Source organism: Eptesicus fuscus, chromosome 17, assembly GCF_027574615.1.
Source record: "Eptesicus fuscus isolate TK198812 chromosome 17, DD_ASM_mEF_20220401, whole genome shotgun sequence".
Lineage (NCBI taxonomy): Eukaryota > Metazoa > Chordata > Mammalia > Chiroptera > Vespertilionidae > Eptesicus > Eptesicus fuscus.
The window spans coordinates 61118804-61145377 of NC_072489.1; the positions used below are offsets into that span (position 1 = coordinate 61118804).

The 26574-nt window shown below is 67.2% G+C and overlaps 1 protein-coding gene and 1 non-coding gene across 2 annotated transcripts in view; both read right to left on the bottom strand.

Annotated features, from left to right (window-relative positions):
* The window catches only part of TACC2 (transforming acidic coiled-coil containing protein 2), a 109231-nt gene that overhangs the window by 22861 nt on the left and 59796 nt on the right, over window positions 1-26574 (bottom strand). The window contains exons 14-15 of the mRNA XM_054728663.1: window positions 11492-11628; window positions 8611-9781 (exon numbers count right to left, since the gene is read on the bottom strand). Coding sequence (XP_054584638.1) covers window positions 8611-9781; window positions 11492-11628 — 1308 coding nt within the window. The remainder of the gene's footprint in view (window positions 1-8610; window positions 9782-11491; window positions 11629-26574) is intronic.
* Window positions 16973-17055, bottom strand: MIR9243C (microRNA mir-9243c). The gene has a single exon (NR_130555.2). It is a non-coding gene; the product is annotated as a microRNA mir-9243c (primary transcript).

Consider the following 26574-nt stretch of genomic DNA (forward strand, 5'->3'; position numbering starts at 1 on the left):
GCTGGGGGGAGCTGGCAGCCTCCTTCCTGGGACTCTGAGCTTCTAGGGGGCCTGACGCCCAGCAGGGCTGGAAGGGAGGTCATTCTTTAATTTTGGTAAAAACACACCGAACGGACAATGAGCCTCTGGACTCTCTCCAGCTGCGCAGTCCAGCGCGCTAAGGGCGTTCGCCGGGGACCATCCGGGGAACAGACCAGATCCTGGGCGCTCCCCTCCTCCTCTCTCCCTCACACGGGTAACTGGAGGCAGCGCGGGGGGTGGGGGGGGGTAAGGGAGCATCAGGGGAGACTCCTGAAGGGTCAGAGGTTAGCACAGACGGTCCCCGCGTCCCCTGGGAGGTCAGATGGAGGCTCCTCCACCGCCTCCTGGCCCCGCCTCCTGGCCTCAGGCCCTGCCCCAGGCAAAACAAGGGTTGGGGGTAGCGGAGCCCCCATCCTTAGATCCCACCCCCCTCCCCGGTCAACCAACGGGCAGAACCTGGCACCCAGTTCCTCCCTGCGTCTCGCAAATAACAGGCCCCACGGTGGCACCCACTCATGGAAATGCTAGGATGGTTATTGGCAGCAGCGATGCACTGCAGAGCGCACAGTGGGACCGCAGCCTGAAGCGTCAGCTGTCCATGCACATAAACACGTTAACTTATGTTTTCCAAGTTGCTAAGTGGCTCTAAGTCCTCCTCTCCCTGGGGCGGCAGAGAGCCCGAGGACTCCGCCCCCTGGGGGCTGCATGCGCCCGGGACAGGCCAGGCCAGGCCCCCCCCTGGGGACAGGGAGGCGAGAAGGCGCTGGCCTGGGCCCCTGGGAGCCGCCCACAGGACCCGCCTGGCCCGGGAGGCAAAGCAGCAGAGGCCCTGGGCGGTCTGCTCCGGTCCCCCCGCCCCCCTCCCCGCAGGACCATGACCCCAGGCGGCATGCTGACCCCCGCCGGCCCCGAGCAGCGGCAGTGACTCCCTCAGCCCCGGGCCCTCCCCTCCCGCAGGCCCCGTTTGGAAGACCCCAAACATTCCGCGGGACGGGCCGCAGCCGCTGCCGGGGGCCGGGGGCCGGCGGGGACGTCACTCCCACGTGAAGGCACAGAACTGAGGAAGCGATGGCCCCGGTCCACGTAAAACAAAGGAATGAGGGGGGAATGAGGGGGCGGGAATGAGGGGGCGGGGATGAGGGGGGGACTGAGGGGGGGAATGAGGGGGCGGGGATGAGGGGGCGGGAATGAGGGGGGGAATGAGGGGGCGGGGATGAGGGGGCGGGAATGAGGGGGGGAATGAGGGGGCGGGGATGAGGGGGGGAATGAGGGGGGGAATGAGGGGGGCGGGGATGAGGGGGGGAATGAGGGGGGGAATGAGGGGGGGAATGAGGGGGGGAATGAGGGGGCGGGAATGAGGGGGCGGGAATGAGGGGGGGAATGAGGGGGGGAATGAGGGGGGGAATGAGGGGGGGAATGAGGGGGCGGGAATGAGGGGGGGAATGAGGGGGGGAATGAGGGGGGAATGAGGGGGCGGGAATGAGGGGGGGAATGAGGGGGGGAATGAGGGGGCGGGGATGAGGGGGCGGGAATGAGGGGGGGAATGAGGGGGCGGGGATGAGGGGGGCGGGAATGAGGGGGGGAATGAGGGGGCGGGGATGAGGGGGGGAATGAGGGGGGGAATGAGGGGGCGGGGATGAGGGGGGGAATGAGGGGGGAATGAGGGGGGGAATGAGGGGGGGAATGAGGGGGCGGGAATGAGGGGGCGGGAATGAGGGGGGGAATGAGGGGGGGAATGAGGGGGGGAATGAGGGGGGGAATGAGGGGGCGGGAATGAGGGGGGGAATGAGGGGGGGAATGAGGGGGCGGGGATGAGGGGGCGGGAATGAGGGGGGGAATGAGGGGGCGGGGATGAGGGGGGGAATGAGGGGGGGAATGAGGGGGCGGGAATGAGGGCGGGGATGAGGGGGCGGGAATGAGGGGGGGAATGAGGGGGGGAATGAGGGGGCGGGGATGAGGGGGGGAATGAGGGGGGGGAATGAGGGGGCGGGAATGAGGGGGGGAATGAGGGGGGGAATGAGGGGGCGGGAATGAGGGCGGGGATGAGGGGGCGGGAATGAGGGGGGGAATGAGGGGGGGAATGAGGGGGGCGGGGATGAGGGGGGGAATGAGGGGGGGAATGAGGGGGGCGGGGATGAGGGGGCGGGAATGAGGGGGGGAATGAGGGGGCGGGGATGAGGGGGGGAATGAGGGGGCGGGAATGAGGGCGGGGATGAGGGGGCGGGAATGAGGGGGGGAATGAGGGGGGGAATGAGGGGGCGGGGATGAGGGGGCGGGAATGAGGGGGGGAATGAGGGGGCGGGAATGAGGGGGCGGGAATGAGGGGGCGGGACTGAGGGCGGGGATGAGGGGGCGGGAATGAGGGCGGGGATGAGGGGGCGGGAATGAGGGGGGGAATGAGGGGGGGAATGAGGGGGCGGGGATGAGGGGGCGGGAATGAGGGGGGGAATGAGGGGGCGGGAATGAGGGGGCGGGAATGAGGGGGGCGGGAATGAGGGCGGGGATGAGGGGGCGGGAATGAGGGGGGGAATGAGGGGGCGGGGAATGAGGGGGCGGGAATGAGGGGGCGGGAATGAGGGCGGGGATGAGGGGGCGGGAATGAGGGGGGGAATGAGGGGGGGAATGAGGGGGGGAGGGGGGCGGGGAAGGGGGCGGGAGAATGAGGGGGGGAATGAGGGGGGGAATGAGGGGGCGGGATGAGGGGGCGGGAATGAGGGGGGGGAATGAGGGGGCGGGAATGAGGGGGCGGGAATGAGGGGGCGGGAATGAGGGCGGGATGAGGGGGCGGGAATGAGGGGGGGAATGAGGGGGGGAATGAGGGGGCGGGGATGAGGGGGCGGGAATGAGGGGGGCGGGAATGAGGGCGGGGATGAGGGGGCGGGAATGAGGGGGCGGGAATGAGGGGGCGGGAATGAGGGCGGGGATGAGGGGGCGGGAATGAGGGGGGGAATGAGGGGGGGAATGAGGGGGCGGGGATGAGGGGGGGAATGAGGGGGGGAATGAGGGGGCGGGGATGAGGGGGCGGGAATGAGGGGGGGAATGAGGGGGGGAATGAGGGGGCGGGGATGAGGGGGCGGGAATGAGGGGGGGAATGAGGGGGCGGGGATGAGGGGGGGAATGAGGGGGGGAATGAGGGGGGGGGGGGGAATGAGGGCGGGGATGAGGGGGCGGGAATGAGGGGGGGAATGAGGGGGGGAATGAGGGGGCGGGGATGAGGGGGGGAATGAGGGGGGGGAATGAGGGGGCGGGGATGAGGGGGGGAATGAGGGGGGGAATGAGGGGGGGAATGAGGGGGCGGGGATGAGGGGGGGAATGAGGGGGGGAATGAGGGGGCGGGGATGAGGGGGCGGGAATGAGGGGGGAATGAGGGGGCGGGGATGAGGGGGCGGGAATGAGGGGGGGAATGAGGGGGCGGGGATGAGGGGGCGGGAATGAGGGGGGGAATGAGGGGGGGAATGAGGGGGCGGGGATGAGGGGGCGGGAATGAGGGGGGGAATGAGGGGGCGGGGATGAGGGGGGGAATGAGGGGGGGAATGAGGGGGCGGGAATGAGGGCGGGGATGAGGGGGCGGGAATGAGGGGGGGAATGAGGGGGGGAATGAGGGGGCGGGGATGAGGGGGGGAATGAGGGGGGGAATGAGGGGGCGGGGATGAGGGGGGGAATGAGGGGGGGAATGAGGGGGCGGGAATGAGGGGGGGGAATGAGGGGGGGAATGAGGGGGCGGGAATGAGGGGGGGAATGAGGGGGGGAATGAGGGGGCGGGGATGAGGGGGCGGGAATGAGGGGGGGAATGAGGGGGCGGGGATGAGGGGGGGAATGAGGGGGGGAATGAGGGGGCGGGAATGAGGGCGGGGATGAGGGGGCGGGAATGAGGGGGGGAATGAGGGGGGGAATGAGGGGGCGGGGATGAGGGGGGGAATGAGGGGGGGAATGAGGGGGCGGGGATGAGGGGGGGAATGAGGGGGGGAATGAGGGGGCGGGAATGAGGGGGGGAATGAGGGGGGGAATGAGGGGGCGGGAATGAGGGCGGGGATGAGGGGGCGGGACTGAGGGGGGGAATGAGGGGGGGAATGAGGGGGCGGGGATGAGGGGGGGAATGAGGGGGGGAATGAGGGGGCGGGGATGAGGGGGCGGGAATGAGGGGGGGAATGAGGGGGCGGGGATGAGGGGGGGAATGAGGGGGCGGGAATGAGGGCGGGGATGAGGGGGCGGGAATGAGGGGGGGAATGAGGGGGGGAATGAGGGGGCGGGGATGAGGGGGCGGGAATGAGGGGGGGAATGAGGGGGGCGGGAATGAGGGGGGCGGGAATGAGGGGGCGGGGGAATGAGGGCGGGGATGAGGGGGCGGGAATGAGGGCGGGGATGAGGGGGCGGGAATGAGGGGGGGAATGAGGGGGGGAATGAGGGGCGGGGGGGATGAGGGGGCGGGAATGAGGGGGGGAATGAGGGGGGCGGGGAATGAGGGGGCGGGAATGAGGGGGCGGGAATGAGGGCGGGGATGAGGGGGGGCGGGAATGAGGGGGGGAATGAGGGGGGGAATGAGGGGGGCGGGGATGAGGGGGCGGGAATGAGGGGGGGAATGAGGGGGGGAATGAGGGGGCGGGGATGAGGGGGCGGGAATGAGGGGGGGAATGAGGGGGGGAATGAGGGGGGGAATGAGGGGGCGGGAATGAGGGGGCGGGAATGAGGGGGCGGGAATGAGGGCGGGGATGAGGGGGCGGGAATGAGGGGGGGAATGAGGGGGGGAATGAGGGGGCGGGGATGAGGGGGCGGGAATGAGGGGGGGAATGAGGGGGCGGGGATGAGGGGGCGGGAATGAGGGGGCGGGAATGAGGGGGGGACTGAGGGGGCGGGAATGAGGGGGCGGGAATGAGGGGGGGAATGAGGGGGCGGGAATGAGGGGGCAGGGATGAGGGGGCGTCAAACGCGTGGGGCTCGGGCAGACGGCCAGCGAGCAGGGGGAGCGAGCCCACGCCTGGGAGCGGGCAGACGCCGGGGTCGCCGTTCACGGCCACGCGGCTCCGCGACACGGACCCCACGAAACAGAGACGGCCTCTGCCCCCCCCCCCATGTCAAACACGAAAGCGTGCACGCGGCAGCCGTGGGTGCGAGCAGACGAGCGAGGCGATGGACACGGAGGGGCGAGCGCCGCCGCGGAGGCCGAGTCCGTGACGGTTACTTACAACAGAGAACACACAGACATCACGTCGTCCACCATCCTGAGACGGGGGGACAGAGACAGACAGGCCCTGACACACAGCCTCGGCCGGCGGCGGGGTGCCGCGGGGGCGGGGCGCTTGCCGGAGGGCCCCCCCCCACCGAGAACCCTCCCTGCGGGTTCCAATGACCCCAAAGGGCTGCCGCCAGGAGCTGGGCCCCAGGGCACCCCACCACCTGCCCTGACCCCGGGGGTTCTGATGACGGAGCGGGGGAGGGGGTGCCCGAGGGGGAGGGGGTGTCCGGGGGGGAGGGGGTGTCCAAGGGGGAGGGGGTGTCGGAGGGGGAGGGGGTGTCTGAGGAGGAGGGGACGTCTGAGGGGGAGGGGGTGCCCGAGGGGGAGGGGGTGCCCGAGGGGGAGGGGGTGCCCGGGGGGGAGGGGGTGTCCGGGCGGGAGGGGGTGTCTGAGGGGGAGGGGGTGTCCAAGGGGGAGGGGGTGTCTGAGGAGGAGGGGACGTCTGAGGGGGAGGGGGTGCCCGAGGGGGAGGGGGTGCCCGAGGGGGAGGGGGTGTCGGGGGGGGAGGGGGTGTCCGGGGGGGAGGGGGTGTCTGAGGGGGAGGGGGTGTCTGAGGAGGAGGGGACGTCTGAGGGGGAGGGGGTGCCCGAGGGGGAGGGGGGTGCCCGAGGGGGAGGGGGTGCCCGGGGGGGAGGGGGTGTCCGGGCGGGAGGGGGTGTCTGAGGGGGAGGGGACGTCTGGGGGGAGGGGGTGTCTGAGGGGGAGGGGGTGCCCGAGGGGGAGGGGGTGCCCGAGGGGGAGGGGGTGCCCGAGGGGGAGGGGGTGTCGGGGGGGAGGGGGGTGTTCGGGGGGGAGGGGGTGTCTGAGGGGGAGGGGGTGTCTGAGGAGGAGGGGACGTCTGAGGGGGAGGGGGTGCCCGAGGGGGAGGGGGTGCCCGAGGGGGAGGGGGTGCCCGGGGGGGAGGGGGTGCCCAGGGGGGAGGGGGTGTCTGGGCGGGAGGGGGTGTCTGAGGGGGAGGGGACGTCTGGGGGGGAGGGGGTGCCTGAGGGGGAGGGGGTGCCTGGGGGGGAGGGGGTGTCTGAGGGGGGAGGGGGTGTCTGGGCGGGAGGGGGTGTCTGAGGGGGAGGGGGTGTCTGGGGGGGAGGGGGTGTCGGGGGGGAGGGGGTGTTCGGGGGGGAGGGGGTGTCTGAGGGGGAGGGGGTGCCCGAGGGGGAGGGGGGTGTCGGGGGGGAGGGGGTGTTCGGGGGGGAGGGGGTGTCTGAGGGGGAGGGGGTGTCTGAGGAGGAGGGGACGTCTGAGGGGGAGGGGGTGCCCGAGGGGGAGGGGGTGCCCGGGGGGGAGGGGGTGCCGGGGGGGGAGGGGGTGTCTGGGCGGGAGGGGGTGTCTGAGGGGGAGGGGACGTCTGGGGGGGAGGGGGTGCCTGAGGGGGAGGGGGTGCCTGGGGGGGAGGGGGTGTCTGAGGGGGAGGGGGTGTCTGGGCGGGAGGGGGTGTCTGAGGGGGAGGGGGTGTCTGGGGGGGAGGGGGTGTCTGAGGGGGAGGGGGTGTCTGAGGGGGAGGGGGTGTCTGAGGGGGAGGGGGTGTCTGGGGGGGAGGGGGTGTCTGAGGGGGGAGGGGGTGTCTGGGGGGGAGGGGATGTCTGGGGGGGAGGGGGCGTCTGGGGGGGAGGGGGCGTCCGAGGGGGAGGGGGCGTCCGGGGGGGAGGGGACGTCCGGGGGGGAGGGGGCGTCCGAGGGGGAGGGGACGTCTGAGGGGGAGGGGGTGTCTGAGGGGGAGGGGGTGTCTGGGGGGGAGGGGGTGTCTGGGGGGGAGGGGGTGTCTGGGGGGGAGGGGATGTCTGGGGGGGAGGGGGCGTCTGGGGGGGGGGAGGGGGCGTCCGAGGGGGAGGGGGTGTCTGAGGGGGAGGGGGTGCCCACAAGATGGCTCTCGAGCCGAAGAGGACAGAACGAGTCTGCGGCCTGAGAGTTCAGACTTCTCTCGTTTGGAGCTTAAATTAAAGCTTCTTCCCCGGCCAGTGTGGGTCAGTGGGTGGAGCGTCGGCCTGTGGACTGAAGGGTCCCGGGTTCGATTCCAGCCAAGGGCACGCACTTCGGTTGCCGGCTCGGTCCCCGGCCCCGGTCTGGGCGCGTGCAGGAGGCAGCCAATCGACGTGTCCCTCTCACATCAGAGTTTCTCTCACTGTCTCTCCCCCGTCCACTCCCTAAAAGTCCACGACAAAGTCTCCTCGGGCGAGGATAGCAAATAAACAAACAATAAAGCTCCTGACAGTCTGTGGAGGGTCCAGCAGAGGCCTGTTGGGGTAACCGCTGGGGGGACCGGGCTGTCCCCCCTCCCCGCCCCCCCCACCAGCAGGAGCAGGGGGACCCCAGGCCACCGCCCGAGGGCGTCTCTCAGGGAGCCGCTGCTCTCAGAGGCCAGGTGCCCGAGGGCCCAGACGGGGGCCAGGCCGCCGCCCTGATCCGTGGGCGCCAGCAGCCGCGGCCGGTCCCGCGGGCCTCCAGGGCCTGGTGCCGTCCCTGCCGCCTCCCAGGAGGGCAAGGAGCAAGGCCCGTAGCCCGGCCCGCAGCGCAGGCCCCGCCCTCCGATGGGCGGCTGGGAACGCGTGCTGCAGGCGGGACGTGCGGGTCGTCCGCCCGCACATGTGTGCGGCCACAGGCCCACGGCCCCCAGGCCCGAGCGGAAGGCGGCTCTGCTCCTTCCGGCCCCACGGGCCCCTCGGGGCTGCAGGCCTGCGGCCTCGCGTCTGCAAATGCTGCCCGGGAGCGGGGTGCAGACACAGGCGTTTGAAGGGGGCTCACCGAGCCGGCCTCCTGGACCAGCCTCGTGAAGGGGACCCTTTCCAGACGCCATGGCTCGAACGGGATCTTAAAGGGCCTGTCCCCTAGCTTCGAGGCCCCTCCAAACACACACCCCCACTCACGGGTTAAACGGACAGACCCACAGGGAGAGGCCGGCCAGGTCCCCTTCCTGCGGGACCCCATCACCCCCTGGAGCTGGAAGGGAAGCTGTAGACACCGACTTATTCAGGCAACGAACCGCGGACGCTCTGCCCGGCCGGCCTGGCTCAGGGCTGAGCGTCGACCTAGGAACCGGGAGGTCAGGGTTCGATTCCCGGTCAGGGCACAGGCCCGGGTGGTGGGCTCCATCCCCAGTGGGGGGCGTGCAGGAGGCAGCCGGTCCATGACTCTCTCTCATCATGGATGCTTCTCTCTCTCTCTCTCTCCCTCTTCCTTTCTCTCTCAAATCAATAAAAATATATTAAATAAAAAAAAAAGATCGAGGACTCTGGACTCTCGACCCAAAGGTCACACGGGTGGGGAAATGTCCGGTCACACGCGTGGCGCCAGCGTGTTAGACGTGGGGGGTGAGGGCAGCGCGAGGCCGCCGGCAGGGGACTGAGCCCGCCGCCCGCACTTACGTCTTCAGCGGCGTCTTCTTCTTCTTGGCCGGCTTGCTCAGCCCGTCCCCGTCCACGCCGTGGCCGTCGGGGGCGCCGACGGGGATCTCAAAGGAGGCCGGGCACTTAGAAGGCGAGCCGGGGGCCGGACAGGGGTCGGCCGGCTCCCCGCAGGCGTCGGGGGCAAAGCCGTAGGACGGCGGGGGCAGCTTGGGGGACTCCTGCATTTTCGAGGCGGAAGAGAAGGGGTTGAAGCTGGGGTCGTCCCACTTGTCGATGTCGAAGGTATAGGAGCCTCGGGCGACGGGGGTGTCGCCGGGCTCGGCGGGGGACCTGGGGGGCGAGGCCGGGGCGCCGTCCAGCTTCTCGGGGCCCTTCTTTGCCTTCGGCCTCCGCTGGGGCATCCTGGCGGCCGGCTTCCTGCCCAGCTTTTTGGGGGCGGGGGCGGTCTCCTGCACGCCGTCCTCCGAATAGTCAAACTCCAGCCGCACGGAGAGCCCTCTGGCCGGGGGATCCTCGGGGGCCCCGCTCTCTGCTGGGGTCACCCCCACCGCCTCGGGGGCCGGGGGCACCGCTCTCCTGCCGACAGGGGGTGAGTTCTGCGCTCTGCCCCCTCCCGGGGGGACGGCCACGTCTGCGCCCACCGCGTCCGCAGGGCAGGCGGCCGTGGGCACGGCGGCGGGTTCCGGGGGGGCCTCCTCGGCGGAGGCGGGTGCGGGAGCTTCCGGGGGGGCAGACGCCGTGTCTGTCTCGGGGGCGCCGGGCCCGGGGCTCTCCTCGGCCGGCGCGGGGGGCTGTTTGCGTTTCAGGGAAGGCGGCCGCGGCTTCTTCGTCCGCCTGAGGGAACCACAGTCGCCGTTCGCTTCGGGGGCCGGGGCCGCGGCCTCGGCGTCGCCCGAGCAGGAAGCACCATCGAGGTCGCCGGCCTGCAGGCTGAGGGAGCGGGGCAGCGCGGCCCGGGCGGGGGGCCCGGCGTCCCGGGACCTCCTCCGCGCGCCCGCGGGGCTCCCCGAGCTCCGGGCGTGGTCGACCAGCTCGATGCTGTCGAAGTCCAGGTTGTAGGCCCCGCTGCTGGCTATGGGCTTGTCCTCGTCGAAGACGGCGGAGCAGGAGTGGGCGGGGGGCCGGAGCGGGCTGCCTTCCGCGGGGGCGCCGCACGGGCCATCGGGGCCGGGGGCCGGCTCGGCGCCGCCTGAGGACACAGACAGAGCAGCCCTGAGGACACGGACACGCGGGACAGCCCCACCTCCGGCCCACGATCGCCCTCTCGGCCGAGCCCCGCCGACCTGGCCCACCGGGGCCGGCTCCAGCCCCGCCAGGCCTGCGCCGTGCCCCCCTCCGTAAGCAGGAGGGTGGCAGGTTACGGAGCAGCCAGACCCCTCACTGACCCCAACATTCACCGAGCCCCCAGCCGGGACCGGGCCCCGTGCCGGCTGCTGGGCACTCGACGAGGAGCAAAACCAACAAAACCCTTGTGCTCCTGGGAGTCACGTTCTTCAGGGAGAAGACGGGCAAGAAGCAACCAAACAGCCCGGCCGCGCGGCTCAGTGGTGAGCGCCGACCTAGGACCCAGGAGGTCAGGGTTCGAGTCCCCAGTAGCGGGCACATGCCCAGGTTTCGGGCTCGATCCCCAGTAGGGGGCGTGCAGGAGGCAGCCGATCCGTGATTCTCTCTCATCATTGTTGTTTCCTCTCTCTCCCTCTCTTGCTAAAAATCAATGAAAAAACATTTTTAAAAAATTAGCATCTCAGAAAAACGAATAAAATTATTAGTAGAAATACCAGGTCCCAACTCCTGGTTGTTTCTCTGAGATCCTGTGTTTTCATTCGACTGGCAGGTGCCCTGACCTGGAATCGAACCACCTGGTTCATGGGCTGCCACTCCACCACGGAGCCACGCGGGCTGGCTGGCACAGGGCAGGGCAGAGGCGCAGGGTCTGCGAGGAGAACCCTGTCCTCCTCCGTCCAGAGCGCACGTGCCGGCTGCACCAGTGAGCTGACGGGTTGTTGTGTAAAATGCAAGCTTCCCGGAGGGGAGATCCGGTCTTTATTCACAGCCACGGTCTCGCCTATTGTTCCACGTGTGTGTTTTCGGTCTCTTCAGCAAAGGCACTCGGAAGAGGAAGCCGCACGGGCCTTTCCGGCCGGGCCCTTTCTTTCCCAGGCTCCTGGGCGGGGGCGGGGGGGGGGAGAGGGGGCGCGCACCTCCTCCTTCACCGCCTCTGCCGGCAGCGGCGGGCACGGCGCCTGGCCTACCAGGGGCAGCAAAGCAAGGGGATCCCGTGCAGCTGAGCCCGGGGCTCCAGCCGACAGAACCCCAACCGAGTGTTCTTACCGACGCTCCGCCCACCGGCTTTCCCGGGAGAGGCACTCAGTCCCGATCCCAGGCTCCCGCTCCCACCAACGCCCCCGGGACTGGCTGGCGCGGCTCTGTGGTGGGGCGTCCACCCACGAACCGGGAAGCTCGCCCCCCCCCCCCCCCCGTTCCATCCCGGTCGGGGCACAGGCCTGGGTTGCCGGCTCCATCCCCAGTGGGGGGCGGGGCGGGCAGGAGGCAGCCCATCGACGTGTCTCTCATCATTGATGTTTCTCTCTCTCCTCCTTCCCCTCTCTCTAAATCAATAACAACGTGTTTTAAAGGAACCTGCAGAGTCACTGGGCGGTGCAGACCAGCTTTTACAGGACAGAGAGCAGAATCCGAGACGCCCCCACTGGGCCCGATTCCGGGTGCAGGTGAAAGGCACCCAGGAGCCCCCCAACCCCCTACAGTACCCACTCCCCTGAGCCCCACGCACATCCCACAGCCCCGAGCCCAGCGGCTCCAGCTGCTGGGGGGCCCAGGCACCCCCCCAGCCCCCCAGCAGGAGTCCCTGTGTCTCCCTGGGGCACGGACCCCTGCTTACCTGGTTCTTCCGGGGAGGGGGGCGCGCTGACCTCCGGCTCCGGGACGACCTCCGGGGGCGGCGGGGGCGGGGCCGGGGGGGCTTTGACAGGGGTCGTCGACTCCGGGGTCTCAAAGGCTTCTTCCGAGTCAGAACTCCTGACGGAGAGAGAGGGGGACCCAGGTCAGGAAGGGCCGGGCAGCTCTGGGCCCCCAGGGGAACCCGGCTCCCGGCCAGCTCCACGCTCGGACGTTCGCGAGGAAGGGCGCTGCCCGGGAGCGTCTCGTCACGCCCCCCCCCCCCCGCCCCCGCGAGGACCCAGCCGCACACACCCTGCCGGGACCCCAACATGAGGAGCAGAAACACCAGAGCCGCTGTGGATGGGACCCCAAGAGCGGGAGCCTGCCAACTACAGGATCCCCCAAGTCAAGCCCTCGTTCCCCAACCCCGATGGCCCCCGGCGCTTCCCACAGACGGACGCCGCCGCGAGGGCTGGCTGGGGGGAGAAGGGGGGGCAGTGAATCCGCTCCGACAGCACAGGGCCAGGCGCCCGCGTGCACGGCGCCCGCTCCCCAGGATGACACATGGGGGGTCCCAGGGAGGAGCCCGGGGAGGAGCGAGCGTGCGACCGCCTCGTGGCCCAAGGTCGCGGTCGCCCCGGCCCGCACCGCACTCATCAGGGGAAATGGCGGAGAAATGACGGAGCTGACCCGCCTCCTCCCGGGGCCTCCTGGAAGGACCAGCCGACCGGAGTCCCCGCTGCTGGCCGCAGCCACCGCCGCCCACAGCCACCGGGCCCGCCCCACGGGGCCACCGCCTCCAGGAGGTCGGACACATCTCACCGAGCATCTCACCGAGGACCACCCCCCGCCCCCCAGGTCCCCTAATTCCCCGGCCGGGATCTCAGGGGCCTAAACCTCTTTAAGACGCCGCAAAAGTCAGCTGAGGATGCAGGGGCTTCTCAGGCATCCGGCAGAGACCCCCAGGGAGACCCGTGCGTCTGCCCCCCCCACCCCCCGACCCCACGTGTGGCGGGGAGCACAAAGGGCCTTGCTCTTCCCTGCAGGCTGCGGCGGGGGGGGCGGGGGGATGAGCTTGGGTTCGAGCTGCGGAATTCCAATGAGGTCTCCCAGCCGCACACCTGCTCCAGGGACCGCCATTCACCGCCTGGCGCGGGAGGCGGGGCCTGCGGAGGAGGGCGCACCCAGCCCCTCGGAGGTTCCGGCCTGGGCCTGTTCACCAGGAACTAGTGATTCTGCATCAAAACCCCAAGGGCCACCTCGGCCCATGGCCCGGCATTCCCTCAGCCGCCTGCCTGGTGCATGTTTCCAACCCTCTCCCACCAGCCAGTTAATAGAGGAGATGGGGGGGGGGGCTGTTTCATTACCTCCTGCCCCTCCCGTGTCCGGGGCTCCCAACTCCCAGGAGCCAGACGGCTGCAGTCCGCCCCACAGCCGGCATCGAACAAGGAAGAGCCTCTCACCCCGGCATCCAGGCGGCTCCCCGCGGCTGCCGGGTGGGTGTTCTAACAGAAACTACAGCACGAGGCGCGATCCTGTCCGCCCCACGCCCCTTCACAAGGGAAGAAGGAAATTCACGGAACTTGCCGTGAAGATGCAGCCGACAGAGAAATGCGCCCGACCGTCTGCTACCCCGTCTCTAAACGCCCGGAAAACACGTTTACCAGAACACGCGCACGCCGTTCTCTGTAGTGAACGCCAAGCACAACGAGACGTTCGTGCCAATATCCGTAAGACAGCGTGAAGAGACCGCCCTTCGCGGCCAGACACGGAACGGGTGGCTCCACGCCAGCAGGACGAGCGTGAGGATAACGACCGTGTTACCGTCTGTGACCCCCCGGCACCGGGTTAGGCCCATGGTACCGGTGACAGGGCCTGGCCCCGGGCACAAGGCTTCGCCCGAGGCCGTCTGGCTAGGAACCCCGGGGAGCAGGGCTCACCCCGAGCCTCTGCCCCTGGAACCCGGCCTCTCACCGCCCTGGAGGCTCCCACCACTGTCAGCGACACCCCGCGCAGAGAGGAGCGCCGTGCACGCGACAAGCTCAGTTGACAGCGCGCTCCCACGGAGTCCGTCAGCGACAACCGCTGAGCCGTCCGGACGGTCTGACCAGCGGGACCCCCAGAGGCCCGGGGAGGCCGAGGCCCGGGGAGGCCTGCACCGGGCTCTTCCGGGGCCACGGGACCCGCTGTGTCCTCACCCGGGTGTCTGTCTGTCTGTCTGTCTCCGTGTCTCTGAATCTGAGTATTTGCTCCCTCTCCTCTCTGTGCACGTGTGTGCACATGTGTGCGCACATGTGTGCATACGTGTGTGCCTATGTGCACATCTGTGTGCCACAGCCCCTGGCTTCCCAGTGTCTCCCCTCCCCCGCTAGTCACTGTGCGAAAGGCGCCTTTGGAGGCTGCGCCGCTCGTCCGAGTCCCGCTCCGTCAATACTTAAAGCGCCTGCGCTTTGACTCTGTAATTCATCATTTATGATTCTGCCTTTAAATCGGTCCTTTACAGCCTGGCAGATTTCTACTCACAACAGCAATCAGGGAAGGATGTGACGGTTCTCACGGCATCAGATACCCTCACCCGGGACACGGCCATCTTTCTGCGACATTTCACTCCATGTAAATACCCCGCTGAGGCACAGGGAGAAGTCACAGTGTGTAAGGGATACACCCACACCTGACATGTGGGCTTTACTTTATCAAAATAGATTTTTACTGATGTCAGAGAGGAAGGGAGAGGGAGAGAAACATCCGTGATGAGAGAGAATCATGGACCGGCTGCCTCCTGCACACCCCCTACTGGGGATCGAGCCCACAACCCGGGCCTGTGCCCTGACCAGGAATCGAACCTGGGACCCTTCAGTCCGCAGGCCAATGCTCTATCCACTGGGCCACACCGGCCAGGGCTCCCTCTTCTCTTTAAGTCAGTTTGAATCTGTGGGTTTTTTCACTGGAAACAGAGGTGCCTGGCGAGGGCCACCGGGAAAACCATTCTGAGAAGAGACACAGTCAGGCGGGGAGGACACAGGGCTAGGGTTAGGGACCCTCGTCACCCCTCCCTCCCCCCACGCACCCCAGTGGCCTCGCACACCCTCTGTGGATCCCGCCTCGTCCTCCCCCAGAGCGGTCCCTTGGAGACCGATGCTGAGGGGAGCCACGCCCAGCAGCCCTGCCCCCCGAGAGTGTCCTCAGGGCCGTCTGCTCTCCCGGCCCAGGACCTCTTCGCGAGGAGGCTGGGCTGGGACCCCAGGACCCCGTGGGTGCAGGTGTTTTCCTGAGGCAGCGGCCGCCCCTGCCTCTTCCTGGAGGGAAAATGCTGCCAGGCCGCCCCGTCCTTCCAGCCCCTTCCGTGCAGAACAACAGACAGCGAGCAGCTGCCCCAGGCCGCGAGGGCTCAGCTCCTGGGGCCCCTGGGGCCGGACTGCTGATCTGCAGAGACCAGATGGGGTCCCCCTGACCCCGGTGCCTGTGGGAGCGGCAGAGAGCTCACCCCCCTGGAGCGGCTGCAAGCAGGCTGGCAGCTTCACCGTGAGCGCCCCCCTGCCCCCCACTCCAGGGAGGGCCTGACCAAGACCCTCGAGTGACCTGTCCCCCCTCTCCTGGGGGAGGGGACCCCAGTCTGAGCATGCCCCGGCCCTGGGAGGAAGCCTTTGGGCTTAGCTCCCCTAACGCCCTAGTCCGGCTAAAAAGACACTTCTCAGCAAATTGAAAGTTAAAGCGCGAAGATGCCAGGACACCCTGACTCACGCGGAGTGACGCTGCCGCAGGGAAGGCCTGAGTGAGATCTGACAGCGCGCGTGCGGGGCTTAAGATAACTTTCTGTTAAGACAGAGCCCCCCGCGGCGTCCCAGGTCCCAGTGGGTCCGGCGGGGAGAGTCTCAGGCTCTGAAACTCCGCACCGCGGCGCCAGGGATGCGGGGATGCAGGCGGCCATGTGGCCCGGCCCTCGGCCTGAGCCGTCAGCCCCCGAAGCCTTCAGAGCCGCTGGGATCTGCCTCTGTGGGGCCGGCGGCCCAGCCCAGCCCAGGAGCGGCTGCTGCTTCCATTTAAGGAGAAGGCAGTGGAAGGAGAAAGCAGACCCAGCGGGTCACGTTGTTCTCAGTAAGGCGAGTGGCAGGGACAAAGCCCGGGGGAGCCAGCACCCCAGCTCACCCCCCACAGCCCCCAGGAGTGTGCAGAAGACGCACCAGCCGCCAGGTGCCGCCCGCCAGGTGCCCAGGCCAGGTGCCCGGAGCGGCTCTCCTGGGAGGGCTAAGAATGCAGGAACAAAGGTCATTTGCTGCTCAGCCCCACCGGCCGCCTCATCAGCCCCTGAAGTGCCCGCAGAGGCCTGATCTACCCAGCGAGGAGCAGCTCCCTGGGGGGGAGAAGCAGGCAGGGGGAGAGTGGCGGGAGCTGAGAGCAGAGGTTTGGGAGAAAACAGGCGTCTAAAGAGAGCAGAGAGCAGAGCAGCCGGCTGGTGCGAGCTCCGTTAGAAACCCGAGAGGAGATGGGGGTGAGCAGCGGAGGAAGCGCTCAGATGACGGGATGGATGCAAGCGGGCCGTGAAACAGGACACCTCACAGCCTTCATCCATGAGCGCCACGCGACGCGGCGTCTCACAGCAAAGAGCAGAGAAACACAGAAGGCGGCCCAGCCACAGACGAGGACGCGGTACGGGAGACAGCCACGGGGCGGCCACAGACGAGGACGCGGTACGGGAGACAGCCACGGGGTCGGCCACAGACGAGGATGCGGTACGGGAGACAGCCATGGGGTCGGCCACAGACGAGGACGCGGTACGGGAGACAGCCACGGGGCCGGCCACAGACGAGGACGCTGTACGGGAGACAGCCCCAGGGTCGGCCACAGACGGAGGACTCGGTACGGGAGACAGCCACGGGGTCGGCCACAGACCAAGGACGCGGTACGGGAGACAGCCACGGGGTTGGCCACAGACGAGGAGGCGGTACGGGAGACAGCCACGGGTCCTGAGGGAAGGGGACGTGGCCGCACCGACCAGCGCTGACCGGGGCTCAGCAAACTACAGCCCACCTCCTGCTGCTGCAGACCAGTCTCACCGGGTCGTCAGTTTACTGACGGTCTTGGCTGCTTCTGCCGCTGACCGCAGAATGAAGTTGTTGCAGCCAAGACCACACGGCCTCCGAAGTCTGAATGCCTACTGCCTGGCCCTTTACAGAGAAAGCTCACTGACCCCTGGGTTTAAGGCACCAGAGACCTCCGTTCCCACCTATGAAATGGGGGTGGAAGTGCCAGCTTCATAGGACTGGTGGAAACAATCTATAATCATCTATAATAATCTATAATTATAAAAGTGTAACATGCTAATTAGACCACACGTCAGACCGGACGTCCTTCCGGACGACTTTCCAGACGAACCGGGGCTGCGAGGGAAGCCCGGGTCCTGGGTGCCTGCCAGCGGCTGGAGGGAAGCCTGGGTCCCAGGTGTAGGAGGGAAGCCGGTGCCGGCAGCTGGGGGAAGGAAGGCCTACTCTTGCACGAATTTCATGCATCGGGTCTCTGGTATTTATATAACACTAGAGGCCCGGTGCATGAAGTTCATGCATGGGTAGGGTCTCTAGGCCTGGCCAGCCATCAGGGCCGATCGGGGCCTTCTGGCTGCCGGCCGGGGCCTTCCTTCGTTCCACGCCATGCCCTGGTGGTCAGCGCACGTCATAGCAAGCAATCGAACTCCCGTGGGGACAATTTGCATATTAGCCCTTTATATATAGATAGGATTGATGGATACAATGTTTTGATAATATTGGTGGATACAATGCCCCTATAACGTAGGACTGGTGGCTACAATTTTCTATAATGTAGGCTTGTTGGATACAATGTTTCTGTGACATAGGATTGGTGGATACAATGTTTCTATGACATAGGCTTGGTGGATACAATGTTTCTATGACATAGGATTGGTGGATACAATGTTTCTATGACAGGATTGGTGGATACAATGTTTCTATGACATAGGATTGGTGGATACAATGTTTCTATGACATAGGATTGGTGGATACAATGTTTCTATGACATAGGATTGGTGGATACAATGTTTCTATGCTGTAGGATTGGTGGATACGTTTCTATGACATAGGCTTGGTGGATACAATGTTTCTATGACATAGGACTGGTGGATACAATGTTTCTATGACATAGGCTTGGCGGATACAATGTTTCTATGACATAGGACTGGTGGATACAATGTTCCTATGACATAGGATTGGTGGATACAATGTTCCTATGACATAGGATTGGTGGATACAATGTTCCTATGACATAGGCTTGGTGGGTACAATGTTTCTATGACATAGGCTTGGTGGGTACAATGTTTCTATGACATAGAACTGGTGGGTACAATGTTTCTATGACATAGGACTGGTGGGTACAATGTTTCTATGACATAGGACTGGTGGATACAATGTTTCTATGACGTAGGACTGGTGGATACAATGTTTCTATAATGGGAAAACCTGAGTCTGCTTGGTAGGGTCAGAGGCAGAGCTTCACGCTCAGCGCTGACCCTGCAGCGCTCCGATATATTTCCACATTTTCTGATGCAAACAACATGCCTGCTCTCCAGAAACAACCGCTGACGTGAACTTGTAAACAGAAGCAGAGCCAGTGCCATCGAGCTACCGCTTGGCGTGCGGATGGACGTGGGAAAGCAGTTCTGACTAACGTGGCCCTTCATGGCGACGCAGGCACCCCAGACCCCCGCCGGGCCCGACACGGAAGCATCAGTCCACGAACAATCAGTTTTCACAGCGCAATTGTTTACAAGGCCCGAGTCTTCATCACTCCTCTGAGGGGAGAGGATGGGATTGTTCAACAGTTTTTGCTTGCCCGTCCGGTACCCTGCCAATCCATCTGCCAAGAACAGCCAATCAGATTTCAGGCTAATGTGGTTCCTAGGCAACCAAAACGACTGCCACAGAAATAGGCCCCAGACAGAAAGAAACCTGGGGATGGGGGCAGAAGGGTCAATGGGGAGAGACCAGCCCAGAATCCAAGGACCTGGATGTCACACTGTCCACAGTCACTCAGTCAGCACCCCGTCCTCGCTACCTGCCCCACAATCGGCAGGCGCCCCATCTCAGTGCCCCCACAGAAAGGGATGGCATGACCCCTTGACCAATGGTAGTCACCTGAGGGCCTGGGGATGTTCTCGCCATCAGACTTCACAGAAAATCTGCAGGTAGGTCCCACGGAGAAGGCAGTGCAGGGCCGGGAACACCAGCACACGGGCACCTGGCCCCAGGGGCGGGGCTGACATATCTCGGAATGAGAGACCAAGAAACTTGATGCTTGTGTCCCCCAAAAATGTGTCTGTTGAAACGCTAACCCCCAACATAATTAGGTCATTAGGTCATGAGGGTGGGGCCCTCGTCATGGGATTAGTGTCCTTATGGGAAGAGACCCAAGGGCCGAGCTTTTCTCCCCCTCCCCCTCTCTGACCTGTGAGGACATAAGAGGTTCATCCCTAAACCAGGGGGCCCTCTCCCGACACCAGAACTGAGGACACGCGGATCCTGGGTCTCCCGGCCTCCAGACCGATGAGACACGAATGTCTGCTGTTTAAGCCCACGAAAGCCCCGGTCTCTGTTATCGAACCCGGACCACAACCGCCCGGGAGGTTCCTCCGGGACTCGGGCAGCTCCATTGCCCAGATGGCTCTTCAGCTCGTTCCGTTTTAGGGAAGGAAAAACGACGAATTTGTCCAACAAGAGCATCCAGAGTGAAAGCTGCGTCCAGACGCGGAGGAACTGTCGCCGCCACAAGAGGAACGCGGCCATTGAGGCAAGTGACTCAGCCAGGGCCCCTCAGGCTTCGAAAAAGACCCCACGCGGCCTCACGGAGGCTCCTGCCAGGAGCCACGGCCCCTCTGGCCCCCGAGCGGCTTGAGTGCTGGCAGTTCTCCGGCCCAGTGTCCCTGGTCTGGCGCCTGCAGACCTGGCACCTCACCTCTGAGAACCCGAGAGGCAGGGGGCAGAGTCCCGGGAGCCTCTCTCTCCGCAGCCCCAGACGAACGTGGGTCGGGAGCCATGCGAGGACGGAAGGAGCAAATCGCCGCTCTCTGGTCCGTGACCACAGATGGGCGGGACCCCTCGCCCAGGGAGAGGGGGAGGGGGGCCGGAGACCTCTCCCTGGTCCTGGCCGCTCTCGCAGCCACAATCCCGACCTCTCTCCCTGCACCTGCTTCTCAAACCCCAGCCCAAACTCAGCCACCTTCCCGGACGTGCTCCCAACCCCGTTCCCTCGTCTCGGGAAAGGCCACATCCCTGTCCTGTCCCTCCCAGGGTGAAGCCATTGTCCGGGCCGGCCGGCGAGGCCCAGGGGTTGAGCGTCGACCTATGAACCAGGAGGTCAGGGTTCAATTCCCGGGCTGCAGGCTCCATCCCCAGTGTGGGGCGTGCAGGAGGCAGCCGATCCATGGTTCTCTCTCCTCACGGATGTTCCTCTCTCTCCCTCTCCCTCTGAGAAGCCAGTAAAAATGTATTTTAAAAATATACAGAACAGCCCCTGGGGCCCTCAGGGGACCGTGGCCGCCCGGCTGCCCCTTGTTGGCGAGGGGGGAGAATGTGCTGGAAGCGGAGGCCGCCCCTGGAACCAGGGCCTCCGACCACACGAAGGACAAGGTGGCAGCGCGGCTTCGGGGCCGGGGGAGGGAGGCACCCGGCGGCTCCCATCGATGGAGGCGGCCACAGTGGCTCCAGCACTTCCTGCCCCTCCCGTCTCCGTCCCTCCCACGCGGAGAAGCGTTTCCACGTGGATCCTCTCCCCGCTGCCCGCTTCCATGTGGGAGCGATGGGGATGGCGGCTCCCTGCTCCCCAGACGGTCACGAGCAGCGGGAAGTGGCCAGAGGTTTCGCCTGGACGGGACGGGAGTCTCCACCCGCCCCGGGCTCCTCGAAGTCTCGCCTGGAAATCCCGTCTGGTCTGGGCAGGGCCTGGGCTTCTGCCTTTCTAACCAGCACCCAGGGAACACTCCGGACCAGCCGGGGGGGTCACTGGCCAGTGCCTGAACCCCAAGATCCTGCCCCCAAGCCCAGCCCATCGCCTGCCTTCCTGCTGTTGCTCCCGAGCGGGGAGGCGCCGGACGCCCCACCGCCCTGTCCTACTGCCCCGTGCGGCGTGGAGCCATCAGCCGGGGCGACCCCAGCTGCCCCAAAGGTACCCCAACCTGAAAGCTGTAGAAGAGACACCCTGGAATGAACAAGGAAAAAGCCCTGCAGGCGTCACCAACCCTCTCCACCGTCCCCGCCGTTGTTGGCTTCTCTCTAAGGTAGGGGCGGCGGGAACGGCCAGCCCACAAGCCACACAGGCCCACGGAATCCCGCGGTCTGGCCTCACCAGGCGTTAGGGGTGAATCCGTCACGTGTGGGACCAAACAGAGCCGGCTCCCCTGTGAGCTGTCCACGCTGCAGGCCCGAGAAGGGTGTGAGAAAGACCCGCCTGGCCTCGGGCCGGGAGGAGGCTGCCCGCCCCTGCTCTACCGCCGGGCCTGGGCCTCCGCCAGCCGGGCACTCACCGGGAACCGTCGGAGAACGATTCCCGCCGCCACAGACGGTGCCTCTCGGCACGTGTGTCTCCGTCCCCGCGGCCCACAGCATCGTCTCCCCGTGGAAGCTCCCTGCCGGCCACAGGCCCGGCCACGCTGCCCGGTCTCACTCCCGTGAACGGAGCGCGCTCTATCTGCGCAGAGAGCGCCTCCGGACCGTCTTCAGCCTCTAGCCCGGAAGCGAGCAGATCCGCAGGAGGAGAGCCAGCCCCGGGAGGGTTAAAAATGGCGGCAGGGTACGGGGATGCTACCCGGCCATGCTCCCAGGAACAAACGGGAATTACAACTCAAATGCAGAACGCAGCCCCGGTTATGAGAGCAGAGACGGAGTTTCAGAGAAGAGGGGTTTCGAGGGAGGGCAGCAGCCCCAGGCGGTTCCTCCCTTTTCCCTTAGAAAACACAGACGCAGGTCAGGCAGAGAAGGCGGGCTCTGTGAGCGGTAAGGGCCCTACGGTAGAGCCGATGTTTAGTCCACGCAGATCGCGGGGAGAGGGCCTGGCTGGTGCCGAAGGCCCGCTCAGCTTCCTTCCCTAAGCAGCTTCCAGCTCCCGTTACAATGCAGCCAGCCACCCTCATCCCCGGGGGCAGAGCCTAGGGGGCCGTCTCCCAAAAGGCCTGGATCCAGCGGAAACCCCCCTCCCCCCCACTCAGACCTCACCACGCTCTGTCACTTAGTCACTTAGTCACTCACCCGGGAAAGGGGGCCCGGAGGCTGGGGGTGGGGGGCTGAGCCCCAAGGGCTGAGAAGCCTGTGACCTCACACCTAGCAGCACATTAATGTCCCAAGTCCCTCACCCTCTTTGACAGGCCTGAGCCCTGAGAACTGGCCAGGCCTGGTGAGCGGGTTTCAGTTTAGAGGCTTTTAAAGAAATAGGTGGAAATGGCCCTTTTCTCCGAGGCTCGAGCCCTCCAGGGCTGTCCGCATTTCCATGCATCTGACAATACACTACACGTGGGGGGAATCCAGGGCACGCGTAGGCTCACGGTACTGAAGGGGAGAGAGGGAGAGAGAGAGAGAGAGGCAGAGAGAGAGAGAGGAGAGAGAGGCAGAGAGAGAGAGAGAGCCCTCCGACGTGATCAGCCTCCCGGTAAGATGATGCTCGAGGTGCGGGGTCGAAGACAAATGACCGCGCACACCTGCTCCTGAGGGAGGTCGCTGCAAACCCACTTGGCCCAGCCCAGCATGACGTCACCGCCCACTCCCCACTGCAGCCCAGGGACCAGCAAGGCAGCCCCACAGGAAGCCTGCCCCCAGCCCGGCTCTCAACCCGGCCAGGGCGCTCAGGAACCATCACTTCAGCACCGGGCCCGATGGGGGAGGGAGTGCAGGTGAGGGGGGGGACGGGGGGGGGGGACCTGGAGGCTCAGGGTGCACCAGCCTGGCCAGCCCCATGGATGGATTCAGGGAGCCCCTCCGCCCCTCGGCCCGGCCGGGGAGGTTCGGGAGAGGACGGTGTAGAAATGGCAATTCCCACCACCACCACCCAGGGCCCAGTCGCTCTGTGTTCAGAGAAAAGCTGGGACCCCGGGACCCGTGGCCCAGTGACCGGCTGCGCTGGCTCTGAGGAGAGCACTGGCCTTGCCGTGTCCACCCGAGATCGAGGCGTGGGGCGCAGGCCGCCTGGCTGCAGGTCCCCCAGGCCCCACGCCACCCGCGGCCACGCGACTGGAGGCCCCTAGCTGGCCGCTCACAGGGCAGCGGGGCCACACACGTGTTCTTCCCACAGACCCCCCCACCCCCAAACCCCACGGCGGGTGCAGAGTGAGATGTGGGCGGCGGAGGTGCCGGGCCGGCTGTGCAGCAGCAGCACCGAGCGCCCAGCCGGCCCTCCAGGCCGCGGGGCATCGGGGAGGGGGGCCGGGAACAAAGCCCAGGGCCCCTCCTGGGCGGGAGGGCGGCGGGGGGGGCACTCACATGGCCTCGGGAGCCTCCAGGCTCGGGTCGCAGGCGGGGGCTGGCTGCAGGGACTGCGACCCTCCCATCGTCGCTGCCCCGCGAGCTGGCTAGGCGCGAGCAGGGCCGGCCACCGGGCGCGCGTCCTGCAGCCGGGAGCCCGCGGCGGGCGGGCCGGCGGCCGGGGCGGCTGCACTGCAGAGCGGAGCAGCCGCGGGCATCCGGGCGGCGGCGGCGGCGGCGGCGGCGGGGCTGGGCTGGGCCGCCCCGGGGCCCGGGGGGCGGTCGCCGCGGAGGTGCGCGCAGGAGGGCGGGGGGCGCGCGCCCCGGTGAGTGCGCGAGGGCGGCCCGGCCCGCGATCCCGAACGCGAGCGCCGCGGGGTCCGGGAGGGTCCGGGAGGGTCCGGGAGGGTCCGCTCCTCACCCCCGGAGCCCGGCTCGGGTGAGCGCCGCGGTGACGTCATCGGCCCCGGGCAGCCCCGACTCCCGCATCCCCACAAAGCGCCTCGCCTCCCCCGGAAACGGGCGGGGAGGGGCGGGGCGGGGGCGGCGGGACCCTCCCCCGGCACCTACGCGCCCGCCGCCCGCGCCTCCCCCGCCGCCCCCGCCGCCCCGCCGCCCCCCGCCGCGGCTTGGAAATGCAAATGCGCGGCGGGGCCGGGCCGAGGGGCGTGGGGCCGGGCTGACCGCGGGGCCGGGGACGCTCCGCCGGCTGCTGGTCCCTCCGGGGCAGGAAATGGACTCTCCCGCCCGCGTGGAGGGGGCTGGCCCGCAGGTACACAGGCCGCCCGGGAAGGGGGAGAGGTTTGCAGGCTCCGCGGCGGCCGCTGCTGCCTCCTTAGGGGTGGCCAGGCCCTGGGCCGGAACCAGAGAGTGGACCCAGGCCGGGCCTCCGAGGTCACCGCGGCTCACACAGCTGGGGAGGTGGACGCGGGGCTGGGCAAGCCCGGGAGACAGAGACGCAGGACCCGCTTCAAGGTCTGCACCCCGCGGTGGGCCACCAGGTGAGTTCTCCATGGAGACGGGGCTGCCGGCCCAGGGGCCCAGGGAGGCCCCTCACTGCGAGGAGGTGCAGGAGGAGGTGCACAGCGGGAGGCAGCTGGTGGAGACAGGCCTGGCTCTGCCCCTCCGGCCCGCCTGGCTCAGGGGTTGAGCGTCGACCTATGAACCAGGAGGTCAGGGTTCGATTCCCCATCAGGGCACAGGCCTGGGTTGTGGGCTCCATCCCCAGACGGGGACGTGCAGGAGGCAGCCGATCCATGATTCTCTCTCATTATTGAGGTTTCTACCTCCCTCTCCCTCTCCCTTCTGCTCTGAAATCAATAAAAATATATAAAAACAAAAAAACAAAGAGCCCATTTCTGATTCTAAACCCAGGTGGAGCCTGCAGGGGCAAACATAACACCCACTCCAGGGCCCCCGGCACCCCCCCCAGGGCCCCCGGCACCCACTCCAGGGCCCCCGGCACCCATCCAGGGCCCCCAGCACCCACCCCAGGGCCCCCGGCACCCCCCCAGGGCCCCCGGCACCCCCCCAGGGCCCCCGGCACCCACCCCAGGGCCCCCGCACCCCCCCAGGGCCCCCGGCACCCACCCCAGGGCCCCCGGCACCCCCCCAGGGCCCCCGGCACTACCCCCAGGGCCCCCGGCACCCCCCCAGGGCCCCCAGCACCCACCCCCTGCTCCAGCTGGGCAGCCAGGCCCCCACACATGGCTTCCCGCTCAGAGCCCTCGATGGGCTCCTGGGCCTCACAGAGGCTGGAGGCACTTCCTCCCGTCCAGCGTCAGGAGGCTGGCGCCCACCTGGGAACCAGGGCCCCTCCTGCCCTCGGTCCAGCGCGGCTCCACTCTGAGCCCAAACCCCGCCTCATGCCCGAGCTGCCTGGACCCTCGGGTGGGACCCGGAAAACGGCCGCGGTCCCAGCCTTCCTTCCCCACAGCCGGACGCCCAGACGCATCTCCGCCGTGGCCAGAAGAAAGGAAATGGAAACAAAAGCGCTCCAAGCATTTAAAAACGCAGCCGCCATGCCGCGATGGATGCCTGGACGGGCCCCGAGGTAGCGGCTCCTGATGGCCCAGAGCTTCCTGGTGGCCGCCTCCCCTCTGCCCGTGTTTAAGGTCGGCGCCACCAAAAGCCATGGAATCGGAACTTCCCTGGGACGGGACACGGCGCCGCGGCACCTCCAGGATCCCTGAGGCTCGCTCTCGCGTTTGTGTGAAAATGGCCACCACGTGGGTCCCGCAGGGCAGGTGCCTGCCAGGGGCCTGGGACCTGCTCAGGACAGCACCGCCTGCCCCGGAAGCCGCGCCCACGTCAGAGCCGGTGTCGAGGGGGATGGGGGGGCGGGTCCTCCCGTGGCTCCCCTCTCATCCTCGGCCCCGGGGGCTGTTTCTCTGTCAGCAAACGGGGGGCCCACAGCCGCCGGGAGTCCAGAGGCCTCCACGGGGAGCTGCCATTTCACGAGCTCACCCCGACTTGGTTTTTTGAGGAAGGGACTCCTGCCCTGGGCACCCGGGTGCAGCGTCAGCCAGACTTGTCGCTGGGAAAGCGAGGAGCCACAACGAGAGCTCGTCTGCTCGCCTCTTGTTCTTCCTGCGAACGCACAGAACCAGCCACGTGCTCTGACCCCGGGCGGGCGGGCGGGCGGTGGCTGCAATAGGAGAGGGCTCGGAGCCCGGCCGGCGTGGCTCAGGGGTTGAGCATCCAACTATGGACCACGAGGTCAGGGTTCGGTTCCCGGTCAGGGCACTTGCCCGGGTTGCGGGCTCGATCCCCAGTAGGGGGCGTGCAGGAGGCAGCCATCCATGATTCTCTCTCATCATGGATGTTTCTCTCTCTCCCTTCCTCTCTGAAATCAGTAAGAATATATATTTAAAAATGCATATGTCGAAGCCCTAATCCGACGGGGCGGCAGCTGTGGGTGGGGCCTTTGGGAGGTGACTAGGGTCCGACGAGGTCATGAGGAGCCTCCTCCTGATGAGACGAAGGTCTTATAAGAAGAAATGGCACATGATGTACCCCTGCCTGCGAGGCGCTCCCCCCTCCCGCCAGGCCGGCCGACCTCGCACCTCCGGATGGCGGGGCTGTGAGGGTGAAACGTCCCTGTTGACGCCACCGCGGCCGCCATTCCTGTCACAGCAGCTCACGCTGACCACGACCGGAGACACAGACCGAGAAGGGGAGAGGCAGACAGCCACTCAGTCAGACCCAGGAAACGCCAAAGAACAGCCCCCCTGGGCCCTGGTCACCCCCAATCACGCTCCTAAGGCAGAGACCACCCCACACCCATGTCCCCTACACCCCACGCCCCCTGCACCCCACACCGGCCTGTTTACTGCTGCCTCCTCCTTCCTCTCTCCTTCACCCCAAATGACTCCACAGAGGCTAGACCCTGGGTTTGCACAACAGAAGCACGGGTGCCACTAAAAGCATTAAACTGAGCAGTGAGCGTCCAGCCACTCGCGGCCTCATGTGTCCAAACCTGAGCGCCTGCCGGGCCACCGACGTCCCGGCCTCCCCGATTCCCCACACCTTCCTCCAGGAGGCGCTGCCTTCGAGGACGGCCGCTCCTACCCCTTCATTCCCAGCCCAACCCCCGGACGCCGCATGGCTGCCCCACGGGGCAGGGGCACAG